The following is a 23722-nucleotide window of genomic DNA, read 5'->3' as shown; positions in this document are numbered from 1 at the left end:
CGCGCCCTTAGCGCCGGCCCGGCGCCCCGCCCGCTGCCCACCCATTGGGCAGGGGCAGAAAGTCTGGCAGCGATTGGCTCGGCCGCGTGTCAATCACCGTGCGGGGTCCCGCCCCTCGGCCTGAGGGGAATGGCAGGGCCTGGAGGGGGATCGCGGCGTGAGGGCGGAGAGCGCTGTGGCTGTTTGGGTCAGGAGGGGCTGGGGCAGGGAATGCTGAGGCTGCAGTGGGTCAGACGGGGCGGGGGCTGGGATGGATGCAGGGGCAGTGTAGGGCCTGGCTGGGCTGGGGCAGTGCAGGGGGTGTTTGGGCTGTGGCTGGCAGGGCCTGGCTGGGATGGGGCAGTGCAGGGAGGTTTGGGCTGTGGCTGCCTTAGCAGTGGGGTTTGGACACGCGGGTCAGAGGGGCTGGCAGGACCGTGGGTTGAGGGGCTGGGGGTGTACACTGAGGAAGGTGCACTGTGAGGTGTGCCAGGAAAGGAGAAAACCTGCCAGGAAAACAAGCCCCAAGTTCTGCCTGAGGCTGGGCAGAACCTTGATGTTGCAATATGCAAAGGTAACAAATCACTGCCACTCTGTCCTCCCATGAGTCCAAGGCTATCGTTCCCTGGCACCTCAACTCGGTCTGAGGCTGAAGCAACACCAGTCTGCCTTTTGATCTCAGTCTGATGATTAAGCAGAACTCTGGATGTAAAGAACTGCTGAATTGCCAGAGACAGTTCCTAAATCACTCGTTTTTCTCTTGGCAGGAATAAAGCCCTGCCCTGACCCAGCCTTGTTTTGATTATTAGGTCCAGTGGACTGGGTGGCAGCCCAGCACTCTTGACAGCAGACTTTGAAGCCAACAACCAGGAGTTACATGTTGATGCTAGCACTGACAAATTATTCAGGCAAGTCATTTAACTTCCCTGTATCTGTATGATCCCATATGTAAAATGGTCATAATAAAAACATAAATGTATATTTTCAGAGTACTTTGCAATGTTGGCTTAAAGATGCCCATGTCAGCAAATGCAGCCAAAGACAGACACCACTGTATCCTCTGAAGCCATGTCATCATTTCAAAATTCTTTTTTTTTTTTTTTCCTGTTGATTCATAGGCAAGCCCTTTGTATCACTAAAATCCTCACATCCAGAGGCTGGTGCTAGTATTTCTGAGTAGTGGGCAGGGGGGGTGGGTTACTGCAGCATTACACCACCAGCATCTTAAACATAAATATGGAAACGTTAATTTACAATCAATTTTGGGATGTTTCAGACTGTAAAGTTCTTTTAACTAGATCTCTGTTGAGGACAGAGGAGCACTTTATGGGACTGTAAATTTCATGCAAACAGTCTCTGTGAAATACAGATTCCCCCTACACACGAGCTGTTCTCTCAATATCAATCATATGCCTTGCAAGTAATGTTTCACAAATATTCTGTAAATCACAGGAAAATGCTTGCAATAATGTGAAATATGACTTTCACTTGACTGTTTCAGCAGAGGCCCCTAATAGGCCATTCTCCTGTCAGCACTAACATTTGTTATGGCTAATAACATTTTCAATCACAACTATTTTGGGAAAATGGATTTATTTTAAACCTGCTTCCCTGCAGAGGAGATCCTGAAAACGCCCTGCCAAGGACACAGATGCCTTACAGAACACAGACCGTTAATTCCCAAATGAAATTTCATCTCATCTTAATTCTCAAGCACTGTTTCTTAGCCAGCTTTTTGAAGACTTTACTTGTTTGTTTTTAGGCACTGAGATACAGCTTCATATCTTAGTCATTGTTTTCAGTCTGGTTCAGATAACAGGAGTAGAAAGTTACTTTTGAGCGGGTATCTTGGGGATACTTTGGAACGGATTTGAAATTTTTATCCAGATATTAGGAGAAAATACTTAAGAACTTTGTAAATAGGAAATTGGTAATCTTGATGATTTGTATTACACTGGAAAGCACTTCTTATTCTGAAACACAAATACTTTATGTCATTTTAACTCTTTCTCTCAATAAACCACACTTAAAACCTAAAATGGTGCTTTTGTTAAATAGGAAGTCCAAGAAATGCATTAGACAAGGTGTGAATTCCTTTCTTATCCTTAGGCATGTTGATACAGCTTGGTGGAGGAAAGGCAGCTGTGTTAATGCCACTGTTTGTGACCTTATCCCTCTTTCTCCTTCTGTGTGTGGGCACAGATCCTGGTGTTTAACTGCGAGGCTCCTTGAGAATGGTCAGTGTCCTCCAGCAAAAAGCGTGCACGGCTGTGGGACTGCCACACAATTGGAAAGCTTAGTCCCTGACATTCCATCTCCCCTACTAAGTGCACCTTCACATTTATCAAGCTGCACTAGGGGATATCATACTGAGCCAAAAGACACTTGGGAAAATGTAGATTTCTTTATTTAACATCTGTGTGAAGAAATAAAAGGAATTGCAGACAAGGGATGTTTCTGGAACTTCTGTCTTCTTGCTTATAGCTCTTATCATTTTAGATTTTCTTAGATTGTCTAAAAACATGCCAAGAAAATTAGAGAGGGAAAAAAGAGAGCAAATGTCTGTCATGCTAAAGGGTGCCAAAGCACTTTCCCACTGCCAAGGCCAGGCACGTGTTCCTGGGGTGGGTGTCCAAATGGCTGTCGTTCCAGCACGTGAGGGCTGTGCTGCTGTGCTAACAGGCATTTATAGCCCCCTTGACCCTGTCACTCCCCATAAATCCATACCTATTTCTGCTCTCATTTATTCCCTGGCAGGTTAGATATGAGACGCCCTGTTCATATCATGAGGCTAGTGAGAAACAGGGCTGGGGTAATGGGTAACATCAAAATGACTTTATTAGCAGAGCAAAGAGCTCCTGTGGTAAAACCACCTGCCCAGGAAAATAATCTCAGGTTTGTCACAGATTCATTGTGCAGCTTCAGATATAACAGGAACTCTCTTTTTGCTAGTTTTCCTGTGACATGAGTGTAAGAGAAAATTAGATCAAATTATTACTAAGTGCTTTCATATTATTTGCCAGAGATTTTAAATGTGATTCTAATGATATTTCATTTGTACAGTTTTTCTTCACAGACCTTTTTTAATTTCTTTCTCATTTTTCTCTAGGCAGAAGAGATCATAACATGTGTCAAAGAGCAGGAAGCCATTAGCCATCATGGTTTTCTTGCTGGAATGGGATAGTTGCCCACAAAGTTGCTTGGCATTCTGGCTGCACTGGCTAGCCCTACTGCCTGAAGAGTCTGGAGAACTGTGTGAAGCCCGTCCCTGTCACTCTGCCCTTCCCCCAGGATACGATGGGAGATGTGCCCTGTCTGCTCACGGAGCCCATGCTGGGTGTGCTGTGCTCAGTACACCTGGAGGTGCAGCACAAAGGTAAGCTCTGTCTGCCGCCCCAGGACGGTGTGGGGCTGGCCCGGTGAGTGTGCCGGGGGCGAAGGGCAGGCTCAGGAGCTCCGTGTCGAGCGGCCCCGGCGCCCCGGTCCTGCCGCCTGGGCGGGGACGGGCGCTTATTAGTATTCAGCGTCATTTGCATACCCAGAGTGCACCGCGCGCCGGTGCCGCGCACACTGCAAAGTTCGGACCGCCGCTCCCCGGAACCGCTGGTCCGGTGCAAGGCCGAGCTCTGACCGCAGCCGGGACAATGGGGTGAGGCAGATGAAGGTCGATTCTGGCTACAACTGGCGTCGCTGTAGCATTGGAGGGACAGCTAGGAATGAGTACCTGCCAAGGGCCACAGCATAGCATACTCTGGTTTCTCTTCAGATCGTATAAATCTTTCGCCTTTTACTAAAGATTTCCGTGGAGAGGAACAGGCACGAGTGTCGAGAAATTTTTTGAGGCTCCATTTCGGTGGAGCTACCCCTACTCTGGTAAAAAAAAGAATAAATAATTCTTTGGGTAGCTTAGAAATGCGGTGTGTATGCCGTGTTCTAGGGTTGGAAGCACAAGGCGCACCGGGCTCCCGGCAGCACTGACCCTGCGCTTACGGGCCCGTCCGCACACCCCAGCCCGGGCGGCCGGCTCAATACCCAGCCGGGTCAGGAGATGAGCGTGACAGGGTGGGGGTCGGGCAACCCGTCCTCCCGGCCCGGCCCGGGCGATGCACAGCTGCGTGCCCGCGGTTCGGACTCCGGGAGGAGAGACAGCCAGGGCCATTCCAGCCCTCCCAGGAGGATAGGGGTAGTGTTGGCGCCCTCTCGGAGCTCGGCACCTTGCGTAGAACCCCTACCGCAAGCCCCCCTCGCTGTCTAGCTCCGATCCGTGCCGGCGGCGTATGGCGGCCTTTCTCGGAGCCGACTTTTTGCCTCTGCGCGGTGTCTCCTTGCCGTGGCTACGATGTGACCAGACCCGAGCGCCGCTCCCAGCTCGCTTTGTCCGGAGCGGACCCGCTTCGCTCGCCCCGCCCCGGCAGGACGGCAGGAAGCACCGGGCTTGGCCGGGGCGAGCCGCCTCCTCCGCTTGGAGCGATCAGCATACCCGGGCTGCCGTGCGGGCAGCGCCGGGCCGGTCCCGCCGAGCGCCGCCGCTCTAAACCGGCGCGGCTCCGCGCTCGGGCCGGCCGGGCTGTGGTACCGGCGGGAGCTGCTGCCGAGCCGGGTGAGGCGCCGGAAGGAGTGGGAAGTATGGAAAGGACCTAAGTGAAAGTCTCCTTGTCATACGGGGCGGCAGTAGGCATATGTGCGGGGTGGAGCATGGCTGTCCTCCGGTTTCTTTTCAGATCGTATAAATCCGTGGAGAGAAACGCGTACGAGTCTTAATAAAAATTTCGTGGCTGCATTACGGTAGAGCTAACCATTTCCGGTTAAAGAAAGAGCGAATGCTGAGCGCTCATTGGGGTGGGTTGATGGTAATTAATTGCGGCAATGGGGAATATAAGCGATCCCCAGTGCTTGGGACCGTGGGGAGAACGGATGTGCTGCGGCACCGATGTCAGCAAAACCAACTCGCCCCGCCCGTGCGCGCCGCCGGCTCCTCCCGCTCATTACGGCCGCCGTCACGGGGCTGATTTGCATACCCAGGGTGCCCCGCGGCCCCGCCGGCGTCCGGCCCCGCCGGTGTCCGGTGCTGGGGCCGCTGCCGCGGGCTGCGGGGGCTGCCCGGTGTGTGCATCCCGCGGGGCTGGGCCGGGGATGTGGGGCTGGGCGCGGCGCGGGGGCAGCCGTGCCTCACCCTGTGTTCTGTAGGGTGGAGCAGACAGCGGCAGTGTCGGGGCGGAACCCGAAGGCATACTCTGGTTTCTCTTCAGATCGTATAAATCTTTCGCCTTTTACTAAAGATTTCCGTGGAGAGGAACAGGCACGAGTGTCGAGAAATTTTTTGAGGCTCCATTTCGGTGGAGCTACATTTTATTTGGTTAACAATAGAGATAAAAATGCCGCGATTCTAACGTGGCTGTCGAGGTTTTCCCAATAGTGGGGGTATCATCATCACTTGCAGGGCTCAGCCTCCCCTTGATGGGTAGGGGAGATGCAGGGGGCTGTCCCCTGAGGCGAGGGGTGCAGCAGCAAGGGCTGCCCGGGTCCAGGCAGGGGTTGCCTGCAGCCTGATGCTACCCTGCAGGCCTCCAGAAATGTGCCAAGGGCTGCTGCGTGAGGATGGCGAACAGTTCCAGCGCGGGGTGTTTCCTGTCCCGGCTTAGCAGTGCAGGCCACAGTAGCCCAGACTGCTTGAGCTGTGGCATGTGCATAGATCATTATACATATCCACAGCGTTTCCTGAAAAAGTATATCCACCCTCCTTTTATGCTAGCAGCATAACTCCACCTCTAACTTCTTAGAAGTGTTTCAAAAGCATCATTCTTTCCTTGCTAATGTTCCACATACACACACAGCCACACTGGCTGAGAGTGTATTAAACAGGTAGCTGCCACAAAAGCCATTGGGTGAGACACTGGAGCAGAATCTACAGTGCCATAAAAAGAACCTTAGAGGAGTGGCATCCTTTCAGTAGGAAAGGACTGCGACATGTTCCTCTCAGGAAATATTCACCCATTCACCTCTGGCACTCCTCTCTGCTGAGTATCCCAGCTTCATCAAGTCTCCAGTCCTAAGCTGGCTGGAGATGGGTGTGCTTGGGAATGAGGCAGAGTCACTGCCTGCAGATAGGACCCTCCCAGCTCCTGCCACTGGAGCTGGCTTGAAATTTTATTTATAGGGAGATGTGAAATTTGCACTGGCCTTGTGTATTGTCACCCTTGATGGCTGGGCATGGAAGCAGTGTTATGTCCTGCAAAGAGCTGAAGGGTGCTGCATTGCTCATGGCCACTGTATCCTCCACACAGTTGGTAGCCACAGCCAGCAGTGAAACACCCTTTTATAAGATCAGCCACCCACTGGAAAACCTAGTGCCTATGACTGACTGCATAAGGGGAAAAAGCGGCGCCGCCTCTCTCCCCCTCCCGCTGTCCCACCAGCGCTCGCCCAGAGCCGGTCGCGAACAGCAACAAAATCCTCAATGAAATTCAGCTATTTGCACTAAAATTCAGTATGAACTTCCTGCAGTAACCACAAGATAGTGCTGTTAGAACACCTTTTCTGGAAAAGCAAACTGCTTGGTCGATAGGGAGGCAAACATGAGTTTTCCAGTGACATCCTCTCAGAAGGGTGGTGATGTTTGAGTCCTGGGGTTTTTACGGTGACACAAGAAACTAGCCAGACTTAAATATAGACCAGGAAGCTCCCACTGATCACTAAACAGTTGGTTCTCAGCAAGCCCAGTGTTAAATGATTGTTAGCCCATGCACAGCTGAACATTTCTTATTTTGCAGCTCTGGTGTCTATTGGTGCTACTAGGGCAGGACAGGAGCATTTTCCATTACAAGAGGCACAGACTCAGGCCATAGGGTAGTTCTTCCCCCATGCAGGGTAGGATCTGATGGCCTGCAGATCAGGTCTCTAACTCCTAAGGTAGAGGGAAAATAAGTAATGTTGGGGCCACAGAGGGAAGGTAGCAGGCAATATTTGTTCCTTGCACAGGGAAAGGCTGGGTAATCCAAGAGTACTAACACCTGAAGTGGAACAGGATTGTCTTGCCTTTGTCCAGACTTAGCAGGGCATAACAGCCCTGCTACTCTGGCTGTGCCATCTTAGTATGATGCAGGCAGAGCCCAGGTCCAAGTCAGCTTTCACAGTTCAGAAACCCTCAGAGTGCTCAGCACCCCTCTGCTCCCAGAACCTAAACAGTTAAGCACAAAGTGCCCAAGTTGGGGAGGAGAATCATGACTGGGTTGAAGTATCCCTTCTTTAAGTGCTTGTGACTAATGTTTGCTCACATCCCTCAAAGTTCCCTGACTTTTTTGCTCTCTTTTCCAGGCCAGCCCTGAAACATTGCACATAGTTTTTCCAGTCCAGGCTGAAGAACTGGCCTCCAATATAGTTGGCATCTCCAGACACACAGCGAGAATGCAGTCTACAGCTGGAAGGTGCCTGTCACTTAAATTACACCCTTGATTTTCACAGGGATAAGATAGCTCTAAGAAAAGAGGGAGTCATGGTAGAAGGGTCCCTTTGTGATCTGATGTTTGCACAGCTGCATCCTGTGTTGCTGAACCTAGAGCTCACACAAGTATTTTGTGCTTTTGAAGAAAAATGCTGAACTGAGCTGAATAAGTAAAAAAGAGCAGGCACTAGCACAGGCCTTACAGATGTTCCTTCCCTAACCTGCTCTTCTCCCAGAGGAAGGGTCTGCAGGGCAATCTGGGCCCAGGCTGCACACAAGGGCCATGGCAGCAGATAAGCTACACTTAAGCCAGCTTCCCCCTGGATAGGGGAGTCCAGCAGCATCTCAAAAATTAAGAGACAAAACTTATTTTGTGATTTTTATGTAAACATTACAAGTATAAAGACTTTGAAAAGAAACTTCATCCAAGAAATCAGCCTCCCTACCAACAGCCAGTCTTTAGGAGCTGTTAAACTTTATCATAATCAGCAAGAAATATTTTTTATAGGACAGATAAGATAATGAGATCCAAGAACATTTATTTATTCAACTTCTTAAAATACTAGTTTTGGCAATCACATAGTCCATTTTCTTTCCTTCTAGAAAAGCAAAACTTGTAACAGTTTTGCAATGTTTCAAGCACAACTGGAAAAGGTAATGTACTATATATGTGTAGTTAGGTCTCTTAGGGGAGACTATTGTCACCAGCAAAGGGCCAGATATCTCAGGCCTTCTACCTAAGCCTTGCAGGGGGTGCATTTTAGCACTTTGCTGAGTACCCTGATACAGACCATGAAGAAAAAGGCTGATGAATTCACTGCCCTTAGGCATGACACTCTACCACATTTAAAACAGGAGTGATACAAACCACTGACAAACATGCAAGACAAGACAAGCACATGAAAGATTGTTTGTGAAACTGGGTTTTGCTGTAATGATTAAGGCCTCTGCAAGCTTAGCTGTTTGCTGGCTTGCTCCTCCAGTTGCATGGCAGTCCCCAGGGCATCCAGTGTTTCTGCAAAGAAAGGTAAGAGCAACAGGGTGATTGATCTGGAAGCTGAACTCTCCAGCACAGCTGTCAGTCCCAGCAGACTTCAGCTGTGCAGGACTGGGTGCTCAAACCCCCACAGGTATGCTGGTGCCACTTTGAGGTCTTTGGAAAAGCATTAGCGACAGTGCTAGTCAGACACAGGCTCTAACATACCTTTGACACTAAGGAAATTTCTTGAGCTGTCCTCTGTGAAGTACTTAGCTCTTCTCACAAAGGTCTCAAGATCATAATCTGGTTTCTCTGTGATTTCCAAGAGGCAGTCAAGTTCAGTAGTTATTTTCTGTATTTACAAGGATAACAGTGATGATAAATGGACTTTCTAGAAATTCAATTAGTTTCTTCAAGTCTGGCAGTCTAATCAACATAGTTGAACTTCTGCAGACCAGGAGCTATCAGTGATCATTAGCAACAAGTAGAGGTTGCTATTTGGAAGGGAAAGGGAACTGGAAAAAGTACTGGAATGCCCCAGTTTAACCAACTGGGCCAGAAAATACCAGAAAAAGTTGGCAGTGAGGAAAAAGTAACACCACTAGTACAGCATCTTGCATTGGTGCCTCCCCAGCAGCCCTTGGCTCAGACAAAGCAAGCTGCTATCAACATGTAGAAGGTGGCCTGGGATGGGTTTGCTGCTTCCCCATACCTGTCTCAGTTGTCTGAGCTGTTCCACAACCTTCTCCTCCTGTTCATTAATTTGAGTCATAACCTCTCGATAGCTGAACATGTAGGGAGAGAGTTCTTCCTCCCCTTCTTTGGAAAACTGCAAGAAACAGCCCAGGTGAGAACAGCAAGTTGTTCCCAGCTTTGAGTTCTGGTTAGCCCACTGCACACACATACATTGAATTGAAGACCTGAGCTTTCAGGGCTGGTCTCAGCCTCCTCATTCTCCATCTGACACTGATTTTCACCACCTCCATCATGAGGGCTGAGCTCTTTCACTCTGTAACAAGAAGATTTGTCACTCAAATTCGTCTTCTATCAGTTTCTTGGCTACAGCATCACAAAGCAGCTACAGCAATCAGTGCTCAGCAAGAAACCATCAGTTGCACTTTAAAAGTTATACGGTTACTATCCCCAGAACAGGCTTATGTGGGCAGAAACCCCTGAACACTGTGGGAAGGAAAATCAGATGTTTGTGTTAAGGAAACTTTCCTGTCTGGGTATCCAGGAGCCACTCTGGCAGTTACACTTCCATCAGTTGAGCTGGGACCAAAATCCCTTCACAGCAGGTAGGAATTACACCTATACCTTGTACTTAGTCCTTTAGGTCTGTGTGTGACTATGCTATGGCAAATATACTATGAAGGTTGCAGTCTTAGATTCTTAAGTATGTTAAGTATTTTTAAGTAAGTTAGACCTGCGAGTGTTTGCTTATAGTAAATTCAGTAGAATCCTATGTTAAATTATTTAAATTAGGCTATGGATTAAGTGCAGTTAAAATCTTTAGGCCTAAACCATTGGTCAAGTCCAGGCTATGTCTGACAAGGGGGTCACACGAACCTTGTAACTCAAGGGGAAGCTCTCCCTTAGTCCTTTTCATCTTTATCCTTTCTTTTTCTAACCTTACTCCTTCTTCCATTCCCCGGTCTTCCAGGTAAGTAGTTTTAAGTTGATTTTAATTTTAGATTGATTGATTTTAGTCAATTTTCTTCTCTGTGTGCTTTAACTACCTAGTAAGTAGTGGAGTGAACCTTGCCAACAAACTGTGTCTCTCATTAAATTTTGAACCTACTTTTGCTGCTATCTTTGTCATTGATTTGTTGAATGAACTAAAACACTCATTCATGACACACATTCTTAGAACACCCTTACAGAGGGGTCACAAAGTACTGCAAAAAGTAAAAGGCATGGAGATAACCATTCAGGACAGGGTAAACTCCTGAAAGAACCAGGGACTTCAGGGCAGTCTGAAGTCTAGCATGAGAGGAGATTCCTTTGATGAAAAGAGACATTACTTATGGTTTTACATCATCTCTGTTATGTATCACACAGAACACCCAGGTTGGTTTCATATGACAATTCTAAAATACTTTGCTCTTAACAACTATCCTCCAGGTTGACAATACAAACAATACAAAGGTTCCAAAGGTCAGAGTAAAAGCAGCTAAAACACCTTTTACAATAAGATTAGAATCCCCAGGTCAGAAAGGCCATTACCTGTCAGCATATCTCAGTGTGTTTAAGGTGTACTCACACGAATTCATGCCTGGAGAAATCATTGCTATCTGCAAATATAAAAGAAGCCTTAATGACTCGTATCTGACTTTTGCTCATTAATGCTTCTACAAATCTCACCACACAGCTAGGACATTTGAGGACAAAGGGCTGGAGTTGAGACAGCCAAGTCCATTTTTCTTTATGGATTTTGTGGGACATGCCAGCATCCCTGTATCCAACTTTCCACTGTCTTTGTGTGCACCTGCTATGCTTCACCATCCACAGAAAGCAAAGCCCTTTGAGACCACACCAAGCTCTCTTACAGATTCACCAGATTAAAAAGACTTCCACAGCCTTGCTTCTATGATAGTTGGGCATAACACATGAATTTTTTATCTTGCTCACCATGGGCAAGTTTCCATGAGGAAAATAGTTGGTTTTTTGGGTTTTGTTTGATTGTTTTTTTAAATAAAATTTAAAGTTTTCTGACTTAAAAATCCCCTTGCTGTAGAGGAACATGCAGCTATTTGGTTGAATTATAGAACCTAAGCATTGTGTTTGACATGTGCATACTCACCATGCAAGTCCTGGAGTTTGCTCCTATGAAAGAGTCTCTTAGCACCTGTGTCAGCTTGCTCTCCCGAAAGGGGGTATGAGACTTGTTCTGCCCTAAAGCTCGAATGCACTCCTACAAAAAGACAGGTCTTGTGAATGCAGTATTGGCATCTCTCTTCAATAAGCTCAGCAAGCTATCAACCACCAATTGCTGGTAAACCCAACAGGCTGAAGAATGGTTACATATATTGCTTGCTCCAAGTTCTTCATAGTCTTTAAAATGTGCTCTAGGTATCTGACTATCACAGGACAGTAGGTATAGCCATCATGTCATAAACCACCCCCTTAAAAAAGGTCAACTTGAATGAAACTTGAAATAGCTATACCAGTGTCTGGCCTGATAAGACTGCACTACTTTCCTGGAAACATTCTAAATGGAAGTATGCTCTAGCTTGCTCACATCCTAAACTAGTACTTTTTTGTTTTTTTCCATGTATTGGAATGAAACAGAACAGATAACCCCAGAGCTGAACAGAATCCACATGTTGATTATCACTCTGCTCCAGGAGCTGTAGCTCACCTTCAAAGCCAGCAAGCTCTTATTGATTTCAGCACCTTCCATCCGCGTCAGCCGATCAGCATTAGATGTGTCTGCACCCCTTTCATTTCCTGCCAGATCCACCAAGGAAAATTTGCCAATCATTTGTCCTCTTCGGCGCAGTATGATTTGGAAGCAGGCGTGTGACCGTGAAGAGTTGGCATTTGCAAAAGTCTGCCCAGATGTCCTACAGCAGAGATGCAAACAAGCCTCAGAAATGTGTAACAAAAGAGGTCCTGACAGCACTAGATAAGACCTGTAGCCATTCAATTTAACTCCTAGGGTTTCTCCCACATTAATACTTTGTGTGAATTATAGAATTCCTTCTGATATAAGAGCACAGAACTACTTGTGAAAAATACCAACCTGCACCCTGGTTATAGAAATTGAAGGCTGTTTAAGCTGTCTGGCTCAACTCAGCCAGCCTACATTGGAATGCCTTTCTGAGTGCTAAAGCTTCATGTGCACTTTGAGCTGGAAGTCACACCTTCAGCACACCACATGTCATTTTCCTAATGCATCTGCCATTATACAGTAAGCTCAGACAAGCTCCCTACTGAACAGCATTAGCTGTGCTAGCACAGTACAATCATGGTAAATCCCTTTCTCCAGCAAAGCTGGTCTGGCATTTCACCTTTACTGTGCAGCTGCACCTGCCCCATCACTGCAAGGCACAGAGTGACATCTTTAAATTTAAATCTCCCTCTGACCTTCTTTATCATTTATTCCCTGAGAATGCTGGCAGGTTCACTGTTCCACCCTCATCTCTGCTACTGGGGAAAAAGGAGGGAGTAGCCTAAAATGTAAAAACAGTTCATGACTAAATTGCTAGCCAAAAAGGGCTGCCTCATATATGCTTTTCTAAACATGGAGATGCAACAGGACACAGCTCCTCTTTTATAGGTTTTAAGTCACCAAACCTGCAGGCACTGCCAATCGTGATCATTTTGATGACATCCTCAGCACAGCTAACTGGTTCTTCTTGGAGACCAACAACCTGGACCTGTTGCTTGCCATCCTCCAGGACTCGAAGTTTGGCCTTCTTATTCAGGAGATCAAACACCTATATTTTGGCAAAAAGATTGAGGCAAACCTGAACAAGGATTCCTTGTAAGTATTTTTCCCTGACTTGGTATAAAGCTATATAGAAACAGCATCTTTAACATAGACTTCAAATTCAATTCCAAACACACCAATATAAACAGAATACATAGAACTATAGGAAGTATTACATTTGACTCAGCTACTTATTAAATATTCAACCAAAGAAATCAGGTGAAGATTTAAAAATAAAAAGATGTCTTACTTTTCCATTGTATATTTCAAAGAAAGTCACATAGACTTCCAGATTCTGACTCCTGTACCTGGGCTGGTTTAGGAGGAGGAAGACATCTTGTGCTAGTGAGGAAAGACAGAATTTTAGTTAACTGGTTTAAAACATATTCTAGTTGCTACTTGATCTACTTTCAAACACTGCACAGCTATAAGGCAGTGTCTAAACACTGAGTGACAATCATCCAAACAAATGCTAACAAACAGTGCTGTGCTACCATCTGGAGAACAGATCGAGCAGCATCCTTACCCAGGGAGTGAAAACAGGGAAATTCAGGCGTTTCAACTGCTAATGCCACATACAGACAAAAATCCTTACTGCTCTGAGGGAACACTGGGATCCCCTATTGTTTTGGACAGGCCTGAAAAATTCACGTGTTTGCGTTTCAAGTACATCTTGCAGAAAGTCTAGAAACATGCATCCCTGAACATCTGCATTGCTGAGGTTTGGAGAAAATATACCAGATTAGTTGACCCTGTGGCTGGATCTGGTGCAGCTTTTCACAATAAGGCTCCAGATTTTGAAGCTAAGATGAATAGCAAATACTCCTTCAGGGCCAGTCATAGCTATTTTTCAGAGATCAGCCAAGAGTTGTTCCTGGTTCAGCTGCCTTGCTGCTGACTAAGTTCACACTGTGTCTTTCTAAAGTAAAGGTCAGGTTTTGTGGTACTTTCCAGACATTTTATCAAGGAAGAGCTTCTAAGCATTTGTTTTCTGAAATAATTTTGGACGTGCTAGTCTTTTTGCATTTAAGGCTTTTGGAAAGAAACACAATACATACATCCTTTTACCTAACAAGTCTTATATCACAAATGGGTAGTTGTGTTGTACTCTGATATGTCTGAGGCAAAAGCAAAGCAGAAGCATTAAAATTAAATGGTTCTGCCCAGCAAATACCTAATTAGAAAATATATCAGAAACAAGTATCTTCTACAAGTATGTAGACATTTACAGGCTAGAGGAAAAATATTTTGTGAAGTGAATGAAAAAATAATCATACCTCCTGTGTAACCTCCAAACACAGATCTTATTATTGAAAACACAAATACTTCATGTATCTTCTGCTGGACGTGTTTAAAATAACCATAAGAAACCAGATCTTATCTAGTTGAGAAAAACAAACATTAATCTGATTTTTCTATGTATAGAAGAATCAACTTACAGGCAAAAGCATATATGCCCTTTGAGGCATTCTGGTTTCTCCCAGACAAATCACCGCCCATAGTCTGTGTAAAGAAAAGGCCAGAGGTCAGGCATGTCACTGACAAGTCAGCCTACCTGATCTTAGTTCCAAAACCAAACTAGGAAGTTACCACAGATAAGCCCCAATGCTAAATGCCCCATTATCAAATTAGTTTGCAGCTTCCCTATCAGTTCAAAAAGAAGATCTGGCTTACACAAAGCAGTGCACCTGTAAGGCTCTGGGGTGCAGAGTCAAAGCAGTTGCTCCTCCAAGGAAACTGCTTTGACAGTGCAACCAAACAGCCTCTAGTCAGAAGAGACAAAGCTTCATTTGTTAGGATCTAGGTTGAATAACATTTTTACAACTACATGCAAAAGTTAACACGAAATACAAATTTAGAGCAGACAATACCTTCAACACCTTTGACCAAAGTATCTTTAATCACAAAAAAGTTTTCAGTTAGTGCTATCCTAGTGACTTGCTCCTACCACTGTTATTTAAGAACACACCTCAATCCAATGACACATTCTCAATCTACCAGAGTTTAATGTGCAGCACTCTAGTCTCAAGGTACAGCTGTTGTCCCTGCACTAGTTCTGCCCTAGGACTGGGAAGGGAAAGCAACTTCACCTATGATTTTAGTGCATCACAGCTGTATTCCTGTAATGAGGCTCAGGTAAGCAGGCTTCTCTGCCCTTTCCAGTGCAATGAAGGCAGCCTGTGCTCAATCTTGTATAAAGCCCCAACTTTTTGTTTGGATTACTGGAAAAGATCTACAGCTCACTACATAGCACTAAAGATAGTAAGTCCTAGCCTAAAACTTGCCTCTAACACTGAACAACAGCAATGAATGATTACTCAAAGCAGTGCATTAGCACAGTCCAGTGCAGATGACTGTGGTTGATGTAAACACTTCTTGCAGAACAGGACAGCACATTTGACTCCACTATCATGCTATGAGGATTCCTCCCCATAGTTCTCAGAAAAAAAAAGTTAAAGATGACACAGCTGTTTTAAGTATAGAGTAAGCTTTCTCTTTTGAGACAAAAGAATTTTCACAACTCTTAAAGCTGCAGCTGTTACACTGGAAGGAGTGGTTAGAAAGCAAACACACTAACTCACCCACTTCACAAACAATACCAGATTGCTTAAACATTTAGGTGCATCATGAGGCTTATTTTTATATAATTGCTGAATTCTTTGGAATGCCTCCAAGCTTAAAGCACAGGATAGACTAGCCTTTGTCTCAGACACAGGCTAATAGCCCCACTATATACAGACAGGACTTAAAAAGCAACAGGCATTTGAGGCAAGGAATAGCCATGACTAAAACTGACATATCAGGATATCCTAAATATTTGAAAAGCCAGATTTTCTTTTTTCTAAAGAGAAAAAATGTCTTTATATTTCTTAATTCTAATTCTTTTTTTCTAAATCTTTTGAAAAGCCAGTACCATTTTCCACACAACTTCAAAGGAAACCCACTAATACAGAAAGCTAGAAAAAAAAGAGTTAACATCTTAAAGTATTAGCTTTAAGACAATAAAACCAAGATCCAAAATTCTTACACAATCCTACTCATGCTCAAGATCAGAAAGCTTTGAAACACTTTATCAAAGCTAGAAAACTTGAGACCTTGGAGAAAAACTTACATGTGTCTTGCCACTTCCTGTCTGGCCGTATGCAAAGCATGTCGCCCTCCCACCCTCAAAGATGGTCTCTACAAGAGGTCTAGCAGTGAATCTGAATATTCAAAAGATAAAAAATAGTTACAGAAATATTTCATACACTGCTTCATCATCATCAGTTTTAACAAGAAAAGAAACTAAAAAAAAAAAAGCAAATCCTTAGGCAATCAGCAAGGCTATGCCAAAAATAAGCCTTAGACTTTTCAGTCCTTCAGCTTCTTCCAAAAAGGATTCTAATATTTATTTCAAGTAAGTTTCTTAAGCTTAGATGCCATCTGGTCACAGCTCCATGCTTTTATCTGAAAGTCATTTCCAGTAAGCAGCAAGCATTACCTGTATACCATTTCATTCGTAGCAGTTTCATCAAATGAAAAGTCAAATCTAAATGTTTGGGTTTCAAGGTATTTTGTTAGGTCTACTTTCTGCTTTGGCTCATGCACCATCAGGACACACTTGCTTGGAACAGTAACCACATCACATTCCTTTTTTTGAAGTTCTGTTGACAGAAAAGACCCTCAGTTTTAACGAAAACAGTTTGAACAAAGTTAAACTGTTCAAGACATAACTTTTTGGTCAGTACACTCACCTTGCTTATTGAGAGGGCGCTTTCTCACACAGACACAAATCCTGTGCTCTTCTATCTAAAAGAAAATAAAGTAAGTAATTATTTCCCGATATTTCTTGATTACAGAGAGATCTGATGCTCCCTCATATCCATTTTTCTTTATGCTGATCAGAGTTGCTTCTGAACCCACCCACTCATGCAGGGATGTCAGTCAAAGTGCATTCAGGGCAACTGATGGCCACACATCATTGCATGACAATTGTTGAAGCACAGACTCTTCACTACTGTCAAAGTATAATAAGACAGCTTAGCCCTAAATAGGGAAGGAAAGCAACCTTACAGATACCACCAACTTCCTCAAGCTCACAATACGCTCAGAGGATTACCAAGGTGCAGTGATGCACCAACTGCTCAATGCCAACATTTTCAGTACAAAATAGAGAAGTTTGTCTACAGGCTGCAGTTAGTAGCCTCAGTATTTACTTACTGGATCATTTATAGATATTGGCTGGTAGTTTAAATTTTCTCTGAATGCCTTGATCATACGTGCAAACTCCCAGTTTGGACAGGTGCTGTCAAACTCCTGCATGGAAAACCATGGTAGTGAATGCAATTGATCTGTTACAGCAAAAAAAGGCCACAAAGACTATTCAACAAGAAGCTGTATACAATTCAAAACATTTTACACGATTCACAACTTTCTAAAACCAGAATCAATCCATCCTTATGTACAGATTTCTAAGAACAAAGCCTGTACAAAATATGTTTTAGTTTCAACTACTGTAGTACAGGGTCCTACAGAATTTCCCCTTACAGGTGTATTGTAGAGTACTCCACCTGTGCTCGTTTTATCCTGATTTCATTAATTTGAGCTCTCTTTTCTTCTCTCTTGTTTTTCATTTTCTCCATCTTTTTCACAATGTTAGATCTTCTTCGAACTAGATAAAATGAAAACAGTTCCTTGGGTTAAAATTTCATGCTGGATTTTAAGCATAAGACAAAAATTTCAACTTTTCCAGGCTGCTGACAGACTAGCTCATACAGGAAACAATCATCTTTAGAAGGATGGCCATTAATTTTGCAGCACTTCCTTCTCAGAAGTCACACTACCACCCTAAAGCAAAGGCAGCATTTCTGAGGCAATACCACTATAACAGAATTATATATCTATAATAAAATTGAAGCTATTCTGTCTTGCTGCCAAAGTCACTCTTTCAAAGCTTTAGTCTCTGAGTACACAAAGCAGCAATCACAGTGATTCACTGCTGACTGATGAGTCAGCCTTTATCCACTGCTCCCTGGTACCTGGGCTCACTGAAGAGTTTGTTCTAGCAGCAGGCAGATAATTCTCTGTATTACCATTAACACTTGTCAGGGAAGCTTCTGGGATACAATCCAGCTCACTAGGCCTGGTTCGGCCAGCTGCAGAAAGAAGCCAGACCAAAATCAATAATTAGATTACAAAGATCAGGAATAACTTTGTGATTTGTAAAGCCTCATACACCACAGACATTTCTCAGCTCCTGCAGTAGGAGAGTGAATTATCTAAAATCTATGGTAAATGTGCAAGTAAACTTAAATCCTTTGTCAATCACAAACTTTTATGCAATGCTGCAAATCAAGGCCAAACCAACTAGACAAGAATTTAGTATCAAGCCTCTTATTTCAGTGTTTTTGTAGAACTTAACATGCAAGGCATGGCCTCAGCTATTCTTCAGATAGCCTAGTAAAATAAATTACTACAATTTTGTAATTCAAGGAGGCTCAAGTTCTTGTGTTACTCAACCAGCATAGGTAAAACTACTACCAGTATGGTTACTGGGTAGTAGGGTGCACTGTCAGCAGTGTTAAGGCACTTCTCTTCCCACTGTAGCACCATGAATACCATTTTAAGCCATTAAGCAGATATCACATCCACCCAAACTGCCCAACCACAGCGCTCTCACTAAAAAAGTACATCATTATGCACAACATTGTTTCCAAAGTCCTTTGGAAAACATTTCAGGCAGGAGCCCTGGATATTTACATAGTGGCAGACCTCTAGGCCTCTCATTTTATCTATGAAAATGTTCAGGTTGCTCTCCCACTGGTATTTTCAGTTTGAATCATTAAATGCACACAAAGTGAAAATGGTTTCACATTAAGAATTCACAGGAATGCTTCTCCACTTACCAATAACTGTCAAATATTTTCTGGTTTGCAAAGAAGCGGAGGGATCTACTGCCATCTCATCTTCCTGGAAGCCGCAGTGGGGTTCTGCGATAGCAGACATCCGGGAACGGCCATGGACAGCTTTGGAAACAGGAATCCAGGGACACTCAGATACTTGCAATGAATCAATTGTTCACAAGGTACAGAGCAGTGGGGAAGAAGGTGTGGTTAAAAGGATCTTTTCCATTAGCATAGTGCAGGACAAAGCAATGCATGTGGTTGAAAAGTGGTCAATAAACCCACCACTACAGAAAAGCAAACAGTTCATCCCAGATTTGCAATTCCAGTGAATTTCTTTCAGATCCCACTAAGGATTCACATAAAAATATGGCAATTCCAGCATCCTAACAATACCTAGGAAGGAGGAAGTTTCAAGTCAGAGAACCACTAAATCTTCTGAAGCGTCACACTTGCAGGGCTGTATGAATTAACTTTTTGATGGTGACACGAGTACAGCAGCCTGGCAACTGGCCATGGGCAGCACTGTGCCCACCCACCATGAGGGCACCCACACACAGGCTGTGTGTGGTGCACAGGAGGCTGGGAGCTCCATGGCACTACATTCAGCTAAAAGACCCTGTATAACCACAACAGCAAATGTTTGAAAAAGGTCCCTTTGTAGGCAGTCTTCATTTTCACATGCCAAGGTATTTCTTTCACCGAGATCAAGTCCTTTACAAATCTTCCTAGGAGAAGGATTGGAATGTTTGCCTCAATAGATTTGTTTTAAAAAAAAAAGCAAATCTGATATGAAAAATAAAGTGTGATACACAAGCTAGAACTCCCTTCACCAGCAATTATTAGAATTTATCCAGAATTAATTACTATTATTTCAAAGGACACCAGATATGTTTGCAACCAAGGGTTCTTTTCAACTCTGGATAAAATTCCTTAGAACCATATGCAAAATTCATTGTTCCTGTTAACGCTTTGCCTTGAATCGTCTGCTCAGGTGCAGAGACATTAGATGTGACTGCTGCAGTTTTAGAAACAAAAAGCATCAGTTTCATTACACTCAGAGAGGGCATTTTATTCCATTTTCTCTTGTCCCATGTGCCCAGACCTGATCTCATCTCACACTCGACAGCACTGTTTCTATAAATGCTGGTGCTTCTGGACAGGCAGATTAACTGGAGGATTCAATCTATCTAAATAGGCTTGATTCAAGTGATTCTTGTATGTGAGAATATTCAGCATCCTCAAAAATTCCTATTGATTCATGGGACTGAGGCAATATCTATTCCTTAATAATCTATTTCTTAACTAATTCTGAAAGCATTGCTTCTGCTTCCCTCCTTTCCTGAATAAGATGGAGACAGACACCTGCTGATCTTCTTTAATTTGTTTAGTCTAAGAACATGAGTGAAGCCAATGTTAGCTTTCTAAATGGTGCAGTGCAGAGTTTGCAACAGGACAGATACTCTGACACTCCTAGGCTTTAGCTATTTTTAACAATAGAAATTATTTTATTAATAACTGTGCCACTTTGGACAGGCAACAGGCATTTTAGTTATGCAATTAGATTCTATACTTCAGGAGAGCTGTGACCTGTGCAATGACATGTTTCCATCAACCAATGACTGGATTAACACACATTGTGTTTTCCAGCTGGCTATCCAGTTCTATTAACAGACCCATATATAGACAGTCATGACTTCATCACATCATTTTGCTTGTCAGTTCACAAAATTTATGGAGTTCTCTGAATTTGAGAAAAATCAGTATACTCCAGTACAGAACTTCTTACACATTAGGATTCTTGGACAACTCCTGCCTCTCTGATGCCAGGGAATTCATACTGTTGTCTTCTGGGACTGGCTTCCCTGTCTCACATTGCATGGAACAGAAGAGACCAAACAGCCCAGATGTTTTGTTTACAGCTCAGCTAAATGGCGAAGCACAAGTTTTGGCTAACTATGCACTTTAAAAGAATCATTACATCAGCAATTATTCAACCTCAGCATCATACAGTGTGTTACAAACAGACTCATAATGCTGCCATTTGCAATTCAAAAAGCCTAAGAAGTCCCCTAATAAAGCTAAGAGAATGCAGAAAACAGGCATTTTCTAACTCCTGACACCTCAGGAAGAACAATTTCTTAGCAATCCCACACTGACATCTCTATCTACCCTTCTGCCTTTGCTCAAGACATTGTACTGATGTGCAATCAGGGAGCTGGGCACACCAGCTGGCACTTTAGCTGCCTGGTCTGAAAAGTCTCCAAGTATAAAGCTCTACTTATTGTCCAGGGAGACTGCTTGATGAGGAGACATACATTTGTCACCACTATTTCTTTCTTGTCCTTTCCACTCTCATTCTGACACTTTTAATCTCAATAGTTGCAACTTATCTTCTGTTGGTTGTGGCATTTGCAAAGCTCCATACAGAACTTGAAAATTCAGCGCAACAGCAACTGCCTACTGACATTTAAAGTAGGAGATAACCACAACAATACTGCAGAAGAGGAGAACATATCAACAAACCCCACCTCACAGGAGGAGGACAGCAAACCTGTTAGGAGAGTTACTGCCCTCATACATTGGTATGAGACAGTATCCTCTTGGTTAGCACTGCCTGAAGGAGCAACCTTATGATGCACTAAAGTACAATATTATGGCTCTAATGAAGGACCAGCACAGTTCCACAATGGTATAGCAGAGAAAATAAAAGCAAAACATTTTCTCACCTTCCCGTGGAGCAGGAATCTTTGAAAGGGTTGTTCTACGCTTCTGTTTCTGAAAAACAAGGAATGCTGTAAGCAGTTGGAGTAAGTAGCAAACACCAAACACTGCCCTTCAGGGCAACATCAATGCAACAAGAATTTCTGATCAAAGCCTATGAGACAGAAAAGACAAGTTAGAGAGCTCAACCTTTAAGACTGAGAGTATTATATAGAACAAGACCTATGAATTAGTATCTTAGAAAAAACTAAATTACTTTAAAACACTTACCTGTAAAGTTACATTGTCTTGCAAAGGAACATTCTCCTTCACATCCGCAGGAGGTAGTTCTAATAATTCAGGATTTATTGCAATCACGTCTTTAATATCAAGCTGCAAGAGCAAAGGCAGGATTTTACATGGTAGAATACTGCTGCTACTACTTAGGGTTTGTTTTTTTTTCTAATCTGGACTTTCAGTGAAGGCAAACAAATTTGACCTACTGCCTGCCAAATATTATGCTAAAATTGCTTGGAAGAGCAAAACAGTAGTTCCTATTCCATTTGAACAATCTGGTACATCTAAATATACCAGACAAAATGTGCTAGTTAAGCCATTTACCCTCATCTGCCAAACACCACACAGCTCTGCAGGTCCCATAGAGGACTTCTGAAGAGAAGGGCAAAGCCCATTTGGCAACCCCTGCTTTAATCTCCCACTGCTAATCTTAGTAAATCTCAGCAGCTCTGTAACTTCTGTGCTAGGAGAGCATTAAGTGTTTACTGGGTGATGTGCTTACTGAAATAAATGTCAAAGAGCTGCTTAGACTCTGGGAAATGAAGGATTCAGCATTTAATCCACAACTTAATTCACCTGCATCTTCACTTGCTACTGCAAACAATTTCACCAGGTACCAGCTATTCCTGACTGACCCTCATGTGAAATCATAATTCTGCCTTCACCTCATCACATGCACAGCATATACATATAAGCACATAAAAAAATTGTTGGATTTTGAAGTATCTTCCTAAAGATTTAACATCTTAACACATAAATGCAATTTAGTCAATAGTTATATCTGAATATTTATTGTATTGAATGCAGCAGGCACATGCAGAGTAAGATGTGGTTTCTAACAACCAATGGCAACTTTTAAGATTTTAACTGAAATCCAGAGTCTGCACGTTTCCAGACATCAGAAGGACAAGCACATTTGCTGAGTATCAGACTTTTTTAATTGTCAGGATTTCAGGCATATAACCTTCAAATGCCCAAGTCTCCCCTCTCTCCCATCTCATCTCACACTGTATTGGTTTCATATTGATGCAGAAATTCAGGAAGTCAAACCCAACCCTTAACACGGCACCTTATTAGTAAGAGATTATAAGGAAAGCCTGAAGGCCATTGTGTAAGACACGGAAAGCCAACAAACAGCCCACAGAGCTGGGAAACTGGACACTTGGGACATTGAGCATTGGGACAGCCAACAGTGTGAGAGACCCACCCTCCTCGATCCCTCTGAAAGGCAGAAGGTGCAGGTTCGCCACTGCGGCTCTCACACTTTGCCTTGGCACGGCTGGAGCGCTGCTCCCGTTCCGTACAGAACAAGGCGAGCAGGGAGCGAGCGGCAGCAGCGCGGGAGAGGCGCTGCCCGCGCAGCGGGGCGGAGGAGCCGGGCCGCTCCCGGGAGCCTCGGGCTGCCCGGGGCTGGTCCCGCCGGGGCACCCGGGGCAGGACGAGCCGCGAGCAGCCGCGAGCAGCCATCACTCACCTCCTTGCCCTTAGTGACGCCGCTCTCAGACCACTCCACGCTCACACAGGCGTACTCCACGCTCACCGCCTTCACCGTTGCCTTATGGATTAAGCCTGGAAAAAGCCAGCATTGAGCCCAAAGTTGGCCGCCCCACACCGCCAGAACTTATGCGGGCGGCGGGGGCCGGGACCGTGCAAACACCCCATTCCCCACTCCTCACCACTGCTCCGCTGGATGTTAATAACGGCACCGGGCTGAACGTTGCGGTAGACGCGGGACTCCATGGCACGGGAACCGCGTCCGGCCGAGCAGCGAGACACCCGCCCGGCAACCGCCGCCGGTTTAAACCCCGCGCGCGGCGCGCGGGCTGCCGGGAGCGGCCGCGGGACTACATCTCCCGGCAGGCCAGGCGGCGGGGCGGGCCGGAGTGGCTCTAGACGGCGCTGCCGCTCCTACAGAACGGAGGCTGGGCGGTCTGCTCCGCTCCGCCGCCTGACTGCGGCTTGGGGCGGGCCGGTGTGGTCCCAGTCAGCTCTGCCGCTCCTACAGA

General features: G+C 44.8%; 1 protein-coding gene, 1 long non-coding RNA gene and 2 other non-coding genes across 8 annotated transcripts; 3 read left to right on the top strand and 1 right to left on the bottom strand.

Moving 5' to 3' along the window:
• The first annotated feature begins 43 nt into the window (after window positions 1-43).
• Window positions 44-21449, top strand: LOC144246759 (uncharacterized). 4 transcript variants are annotated; one of them, XR_014957031.1, is made up of 5 exons: window positions 44-187; window positions 789-891; window positions 3093-3355; window positions 7294-7403; window positions 11691-21449. It is a non-coding gene; the product is annotated as an uncharacterized LOC144246759 (long non-coding RNA). The 4 variants fall into 4 exon arrangements; XR_014957030.1 differs by having other exon boundaries at window positions 3522-7403; window positions 11691-16657; XR_014957032.1 differs by lacking the exon at window positions 7294-7403.
• Window positions 3726-3840, top strand: LOC116183932 (U5 spliceosomal RNA). The gene has a single exon (XR_004148643.1). It is a non-coding gene; the product is annotated as a U5 spliceosomal RNA (small nuclear RNA).
• Window positions 5209-5323, top strand: LOC116183937 (U5 spliceosomal RNA). The gene has a single exon (XR_004148648.1). It is a non-coding gene; the product is annotated as a U5 spliceosomal RNA (small nuclear RNA).
• On the bottom strand, window positions 7940-23516 carry KIF2C (kinesin family member 2C). 2 transcript variants are annotated; one of them, XM_085586296.1, is made up of 22 exons: window positions 23393-23516; window positions 23191-23285; window positions 21711-21812; window positions 21446-21494; window positions 19693-19734; window positions 18720-18839; window positions 17853-17969; window positions 17385-17485; window positions 17035-17130; window positions 16569-16623; window positions 16316-16478; window positions 15947-16037; window positions 14274-14337; window positions 13085-13176; window positions 12699-12841; window positions 11761-11965; window positions 11203-11313; window positions 10626-10693; window positions 9306-9408; window positions 9112-9228; window positions 8625-8751; window positions 7940-8435 (listed from the first exon to the last, which is right to left on the bottom strand). In XM_085586296.1, the coding sequence occupies exons 1-22, from the start codon at window positions 23454-23456 to the stop codon at window positions 8359-8361; spliced, it is 2202 nt and encodes a 733-aa protein (XP_085442422.1). In that variant the 5' UTR covers window positions 23457-23516; the 3' UTR covers window positions 7940-8358. The 2 variants fall into 2 exon arrangements, with proteins under 2 accessions (XP_085442422.1, XP_021380540.1); XM_021524865.3 differs by lacking the exon at window positions 19693-19734.
• Between the last annotated feature and the right edge of the window lie 206 nt (window positions 23517-23722).

The sequence above is a fragment of the Lonchura striata genome, chromosome 8 (assembly GCF_050655825.1).
Source record: "Lonchura striata isolate lonStrDom1 chromosome 8, ASM5065582v1, whole genome shotgun sequence".
Classification (NCBI taxonomy): Eukaryota; Metazoa; Chordata; class Aves; order Passeriformes; family Estrildidae; genus Lonchura; species Lonchura striata.
Note: the sequence above shows the minus strand (reverse complement) of the source record. Positions and strands in the feature narration are given on the sequence as shown.